Here is a 7,195-nt window from a genome sequence, read left to right as displayed (position 1 = left end):
TGGAAAAACCATAGCTTTGACTACATGGACCTTTGTTGTTGCTTTTTAGTATGCTATTAAGATTTGCCATAGCTTTCCTTAAGAGAAGCAAGTGACTTTTAATTTCATGACTACAGTCACCATCTGCAGTGATCTTTGGGCCCAAGAATATGAAGTCTGCTTCCATTTTTTCACCCTCTACTTTTCAGGATGTGGGGGTACTAATTGCCAAGATCTTACTTTTTTGGTTTTGTTTTTATGTTAAGCTTCAAGCCAGTTTTTACACTCTCCTCTTTCACCCTCATCAAGAGACTTCTTAATTCCTCTTCACTTCTGCCATTAGAGTGGCATTTTCTGAATATCTGAAATTGCAAATATTGCTTCCAGTAACCTTAATTCAAGTTTTGATTCATCTAGCCCAGCATTTCACATGATGTCCTCTGGATATAACTTAAATAAATAAGGTGGCAATATACCGCCTTGTCACACTCCTTTTCCAATCTTCAGCCAATCAGTTGTTCCATATTTGGTTCTGACTGTTGCTTTTTAGCACACATACAGGTTCTTCAGGAAACAGGTAAGATGATCTAGTACTCTCCTCTCTTTGAGGACTTGCAATTCCGTCTACCTCATAAGTAACTTCTTTTCATTTTTGGTTCCTTTGTGTGTTTACCTTTGATTTTCAGTAAGACGATATTTTAAAGATGTCAAGTCACTTATGTGGAAGTAGATGCTTCAATATTTTATGAGCCGTGTTTCCTTTCTTGGGTAAGGATTTTCCAAATTGTTTTTGAGGGAGCCTCAGAAACTCACTATCAGATCAGATGTGAGAAGACAAACCATGTTTCATTACTCACTTGTACCCTTCTGTATTTAACTACCTAAGACAGTTGCCCTGATTCTTTTTCCTCTAACCTCAGATGAGTATAGACTGAGGGAGCTTCTACCAGGTAAAAACAGAGAGTAAAACCAGCTCTATGTCTAGACCAAAGCATCTCAGGAACACAGGGTGATAGAATAAAGTCATACAGATGGATAGTTAAGAAGGCAAATCCCAGGCAGTTGAGAGTTCAAGAAGATCTATGATTTCAGAATTTTGACCTTATTCATTTATTTTATTTTAGCCACAGATACCAGAATAAACTTGCTGTTGGAGGGCACACTTACATTCACATTCTAATGGGATGCATTTTAAAGACAGAAGATATGAGCAAAGCAAGGCATGAATGAGGAAGCAAGTTCACTTCTGAGGCTGCAAGGGTTTAGAGCTAGGGCACTTGTTTCCTCTGCCAAGAAAAGTGTCCTAGCAGGCCCTTTACAACAACTTGCTGCCTGGAGACAGATGACACAGCTCAGCTTTTAAAGCTTATTGGTTCCTCTTTTAGTCACTTTTCAGTGTTAGGAGACTTAAAGATACCAGCCAGGTCCTTTTCTCCAACAAGTGAGGAGCTAAGTCCTATTGATTGGCTTAGATCCTGCTGTTTGCTCATTCCCTCGATTCCTGCTCATTTCTAACATGGTTAACGTTTGGATCTCTGCTGACTGTTGGAAGATTGGTCTGTTAATAACATTGATGGTGTTGAGTATACCTGCATCTTGGGCCAGGGACATCCCAGGTAAGTGAAGTAATACTGCTCCCTGGGTCTTTCACATAGGATCCTCGGTCTCCCAAGAAGAGGGTGGAAAATTTCTCCTATTGTTGAATAGAGGCCACTGGTGAGACTGGGTAGGGCTCCTTCCACAGAAATACAGGGTGATCATTTGGGGTAGATGGTAGAGGAGGGAGCTACATCAGAGTTCCAAAGGTACCAAGGCCATCCTCAGGCTAGTCTGGCATCAACATGGGTTCCTGTGTCCATGAACAAGATAATGGGACTGAGGGGATTATTTGAGGACTGAGGAGGTTCCCTAGAGACAATTCATCTCTCACCTAAACTACATCATCTGTGGCTTTCTCAATGCTCAGGTCAGCACTATTCTGCCTAATTCTCTCTTCAATCCCTTGTTCACACCAATATTAAGCAATATCCCTAGTCTTCTCACAAACCTGCTGAATCTTCCCTTGGCCTCTAGGATCAATTCTCAGTTCCTCAGCCTGACATTTAAAGTCCAACCCAACTCTCCAGTCATTTTACTCTTCTTTGAACACTTGTCATTCCACTAGAACTATTCAACCAGCTTTTCCCTGAATTTAACCCCCATCTCTATGCTCCCAAGTATTTATGTAAGCTGCTCCTCATCTTTGGAATGTACTCCCTTCCCATCTCTGCCTTCTGAGCCTTGACTTCCTTCAAGCAACAATTCAAATGTCTCATCCTTGATGTCTCCTGCTTGTAGTGTTCTCTCTTTCCTCAGATTCCCTCATATTATCATCTTTTAAATAAATCTAAAGGGGAATAATTCTATACTCATTGTGGTACATGGAATATCCTGGAACTACCAGGGGGAAGCCAAAGATGAGTGTGAAGATTCCCTTGCCCAGTTCTATTCCTGTCTATGTGTGTCCTAGTTTCTTACCTTAAATATTCTGTCTCATCACAGAGGAGTGACAGAGCTCCAATCTAAGTGAGATGTGGGGGAACTTTGAAAAGAAACTGGGGTGCAGGGAGAAACAGACTTTCCAGGGCCCTAGAATACAGCGTATTGGAACTAGGGAGCTTCTCCAAGATTCCTGGTTTCCAGTCAGTCCTGGACTCTCTTTCCAAATATTTCAGCCGAGCCCACTCCATCCCCCAAATCTCAACTTCTAAGTGAAATGAAGTGATTCTCCTCAAATTTCTCTTACCAATTTGTCCCTCCTGTTCTTTGCCTGCCTCCCTTCTCTTTTTGCATTATTGTTATCTAGATGTCTTTCTCCCCATTTTGGATTGTACCAATGAAATGAATGGCGCCTGTGGGGTATTTTTGTATTTCCAGGGCTTAAGAATGTTTTGCACATAGTAGGTACTCAATGATGTCACTCTGGATTGAAAGCACCTTTTCTTCTGCAAGAGACTTCTTGTTTGCCCGCCTTAGATTACACTAATTGGTCATTGATTATGACATTCCTTGAACTTAGCTTATTTTTCTTTTTCAAACCCTTCACTGATTTTTCTACCAACGTGGGGTAGATTGGAAGTTATAAAGCAAAGTGGTTTTGGGGACAGATAACTGAGTCTGTAGTCAGGGGACTTGGGCCGCACCCGCAGCTGTGATACTAACCTAGTGTCTTTGGCTAAGTCATTGCAACAAGCTGTTCCCAGTTCCTTCTTGTGTAAAGGTGGGGGATGGGACTAGGGGAACTTGGAGTAGGGTGGATAAGTAGGAATTATTTTCAATTAGAACAGTCGGGTTAGCGCAATCGTGTCAGTGTGCAGGACATGTGTCGGCCTGGGCAGTTGTTCTAGGAAGTAGGGGCAGGCTGCTCAGATCCCAGGGGCAGGGGTTGGGGGGGTGGGGGCGAGAGAGGAGGGAGCTCGGTTCAAGCAGGAGGAAGGCTCGGAGGAGAGTGAGGTCTAGACCGCCTGAGAGGAGCAGCAGCAGGAGGAGGAGGGTCAGGACGGCGATCGCTCAGCCCCTTCTCTTGCCCTGCTTGTGTCTGTGCCTCTAACATACAGCTTTCCGTGGCTCCCCTCACTGTGTGTGAGTCAATGTGTGTACGTGTGGGTGAGGGTTGTGTCCATGTGAGTGTGTGTACCTGTGTCTGCGCATGTATGAGTGTGTACGTGCATGTGAGGGTTGTGCGGGGTAGTGCGTGTGTGCGTGCGTGTGTTTTGGGTGGGGCCGGAAGTGGGAAGCCACAAGCTATTACAGGTTTCCCGGGTCTTGTCCGTAGGGCGAGAGCAGCCTCTCTGAGCCTCCAGGCCCCAGCATGGCTCCCGGTCCTCCACGGCAGAGGCGGGAGGGGGAGGGGCAGGGCGTGGCCTCACTGTCCCAGGGTAGGCCGAACCAGCGAGTTGTCACCAGGGCTCAGAAGGGGGAGGCGGAGCCGGGAGCCAAGGGCTCAGGAACCGAGGCCCCGCGGGTGAGCGGTCAGACACCGAAGGGGCGGTCCTGGCCTGGTCGCCGGGCCGCGGTTGGTCAGTGTGCCGGTGTCTGACGCTGCTCCGGGTCCGCCCGCAGGGGATTTCGTGTTTCAGCACAAGGGTGACTGTTACTTCACCAACGGCTCGGAGCGGGTCCGGCTTGTGGCTCGATACATCTACAATGACCAGGAATATGCCCGCTTCGACAGCGCCGTGGGGGAGTTCGAGGCCGTGTCCGAGCTGGGGCGGCGTCATGCTGAGGATTTTAACAGTCAGAAGGAGCTCCTGGAGCAACATCGAGCCTACGTGGACACGGTGTGCAGACACAACTACGAGGTACACAAGCCCTTCGCTATGGACAGAAGAGGTGAGTGACCCCGACCCTCACCCCCTGACTTCCGGGGCCGGGACCGGGGGAGGGTGGGCCCCTGACCCCGTGTCCTGAGCTGACCCAGTGGACACTGCACCCCCGCCCCGCCTGCCCCGCGGCCTCCCTCCCCCTCCCCCACCCCGGACAGGACCACCCAAGGGGCTGCTGCCGAAGTCAGACGGAGGGGACCCTGAGCGGACCCGGACAGCCCCCGATGGGGACCATGGGAGCCTGGGGGGGGCCTGACCCCGACCCTGGGACCCTGGACGATGGAGAGCATCCCTGAGCGGGTGCTGGACACCTGTGGGGGAGGCCTTCAGGGCCTGGCAGCCGCAGGGACCCTCATCAGAAGGAAGGGGCTTCTCTATCTCTCACCTTGCCCTCTCTCCCCCCAGTCCAGCCCAGAGTGACCATCTCCCCCTCCAGGACGGAGGCCCTGCAGCACCTGCTGGTCTGCTCTGTCTCTGGCTTCTATCCAAGCAAGGTCAAGGTCACCTGGCTCAAGAATGGGCAGGAGGAGACGGCTGGGGTTGTGTCCACGGGGGTGATACAGAACGGAGACTGGACCTACCAGACCCTGGTCATGTTGGAAATGACTCCCCAGAGCAGAGATGTCTACACCTGCAGCGTGGAGCATGCCAGCCTACAGAGCCCCATCAGGGTGGAATGGAGTGAGAGCCAGCTCCCTTACTCTGTCCCCAGCCTGCCCCTCCCTACAGCCCCAGGAGGGGGAGTTCTGTATCTCTGGAGGTCCTTCAGTGAATGTTCCCACAGACCCCCTCCCTATGCCCTGGGTAATACACATCCTACTCCCTCTCCCAGCATTCCTGACTGCAGCATGGAGCTAGCACCCACAGAACCCTGATTGTGGAAACACGTATTTCCATCCTCTCCTGGGATCCGAGATTCCCTTGACTGTCCTTTTCCTGGGAGACAGATCATCTTTACCTCTGGGAATTCAGTTTTTATATGTCTCTGGGATCAAATAATGGGAAGTGTCCTCAGAAAAGCAGTCGTTTTCCCTGCCCCCAATCCTGAACTCCCTTGACCTTTTTCCTTCCATTTCTCACCCAGATGGAGTTGGGGCAGGAATCCAGGCTTCTGCCCCTACTTACCACTCAGTCTCGTAGTGCCCCCCCCAACCATGCTGGGCTCTGAGGTTTTAGGTCACTTGTTGAGGGTGGGCTGGAGAGGACTGAGAAGTGATGACCCCAAGGCATGTTCTCTGCAGGGGCACAGTCTGAATCTGCCCGGAGCAAACTGCTGAGTGGAATTGGAGGCTTTGTCCTGGGGCTGATCTTCCTTGGGGTAGGACTGATCATCCACCTGAAGAACCAGAAAGGTGAGGAGCATGTAGCAAGAGGCTTTGGTTCCATAGAACTCAGGCCACAGAGGAAGATCCATCTCCAGTGGGCCAGGGGCTCTGGCTTTGGCCCCAGCTCCTGTCCTTTAGCCCATAGAGGGAACTTATCCCAGGAGGTCAGAGGCAAAGCCCAGGGGTGGGAGACATTGGGATTAATATTTCCCAAACCAAAGCCAACCTGGAGTGGGAGGATTTGGTGCCTGAGGGATATAATGAGAGCCAAATGCTGGGCCTGACAAAGAGAGAGGAGAGTCTTCAGGCTTTTACAGCCCTGAACTTTCCTTTCCCTTTTGTTATGATGAGAATCAGACACTATGGGGATAAAGTTTAGGATCCCTCATGTTGGGGTGGTAGATGAGCATCCTGAGTCTAGGGTAGAAATCCTCCCCAGTCTAAGGATTTGACTGTGACCTTGTATTTTTCTCTTTCTCTTTCTTTCACTGCCTCCCCAGGACGCACTGGGCCTCAGCCTGCAGGTAATATCCCTTTTCCTTTGTGGCCAAGGATCATAATTCTCCATCCCTGAGCTCACAGACCATAGGAATGGGTGTCTTTGGTTCTGTCATTCTCTTACTAGGTTCTTTTTGCTCCCTAATTGGGGCATCAACAGCTCCTTAGTATGAGAGAGGCAGTGGAAGAGAATATCCCATAATTCAGCAGAAGCCCTGCTTCAGGCTGTATCCCTTCCCTTTGGGATCAGAGTTTTCAGAGACACCCTCAGGATTCCAGGGGGCAGGAGAAGAGGGAAAATCTAGTTTTAATAAGAAAAATGTGTAAATCTCTTGGTAGTGATTTGAGGGGCATCATCAGGCGTTCCTCCTCCTTGGAGAAGAACAGATGATGCTTATAGAGCCTGTAGCCTGTAATGACTCTCTTCTCCCTGCAGGCCTGCTGAGGTGAACCTTAGGATTCCTTCCTTCAAAGAGAGTGCCTCCCATCCCTGGTCTCCTGTCCAGGGTCCCCAGTCATCCAGGAGGGAGGAGCAATTGAGTCATTGTGATGGAACCCGCATTTTCCTGTACCCGGAGGACGTTTGTCATCCTCCTTCTCTCAAACGACCCTGTTGTTTCACCTTCTGTTCAGGATGTTTTCTACATTCAGATGGTGCGGAGCTTCGGGGAGAAGGAAGTCTGCTTCTGCTGTCTCCATACAGACTCCATCTCAGTTATGCTGCTGCCCTTTCTGCATTAACTCTGTTTTTTTCTCTGTATTCTTCCTTAATAAATAAGGTGTCATCTGTATCATTCATTGTGCCCCTAGGACTGCTGGAGGAGTCATATGTAAAAAATAAGGAGGAGGGGCTAGGAAAGGGCCCTGCTCTATGCAAGGGAAGCAAGAGACATCTGATAAAAGGAGCCTGGGACTAAGGCCCCAGCCTACATCAAGTGTCACAAGCTACAGCAGGCCTTTGTATCCTGCATGTTTCCTAGCATAGTACTTTGTATACACTTAGTGCTTAAGAGTTCTTAGTTGAATGAA

At 49.4% G+C, this 7,195-nt stretch overlaps 1 protein-coding gene across 1 annotated transcript; it reads left to right on the top strand.

Moving 5' to 3' along the window:
* The first annotated feature begins 1,386 nt into the window (after positions 1-1,386).
* LOC118856224 (rano class II histocompatibility antigen, A beta chain-like) lies at positions 1,387-6,962 on the top strand. The gene is made up of 6 exons (XM_036766383.1): positions 1,387-1,595; positions 4,081-4,350; positions 4,749-5,024; positions 5,585-5,695; positions 6,169-6,192; positions 6,603-6,962. The coding sequence occupies exons 1-6, from the start codon at positions 1,496-1,498 to the stop codon at positions 6,614-6,616; spliced, it is 795 nt and encodes a 264-aa protein (XP_036622278.1). The 5' UTR covers positions 1,387-1,495; the 3' UTR covers positions 6,617-6,962.
* Positions 6,963-7,195: the final 233 nt, after the last annotated feature.

Source organism: Trichosurus vulpecula, chromosome 7, assembly GCF_011100635.1.
Source record: "Trichosurus vulpecula isolate mTriVul1 chromosome 7, mTriVul1.pri, whole genome shotgun sequence".
NCBI classification, from domain to species: Eukaryota; Metazoa; Chordata; class Mammalia; order Diprotodontia; family Phalangeridae; genus Trichosurus; species Trichosurus vulpecula.
Note: the sequence above shows the minus strand (reverse complement) of the source record. Positions and strands in the feature narration are given on the sequence as shown.

Coding starts and splice junctions, on each gene's coding strand:
- LOC118856224 (XM_036766383.1), top strand. CDS start 1,496: ATGGTTAACGTTTGGATCTCTGCTGACTGTTGGAAGATTGGTCTGTTA. Junction 5,025..5,584: donor CCCCATCAGGGTGGAATGGA/GTGAGAGCCAGC, acceptor TGTTCTCTGCAG/GGGCACAGTCTGAATCTGCC. Junction 5,696..6,168: donor CCACCTGAAGAACCAGAAAG/GTGAGGAGCATG, acceptor CTGCCTCCCCAG/GACGCACTGGGCCTCAGCCT.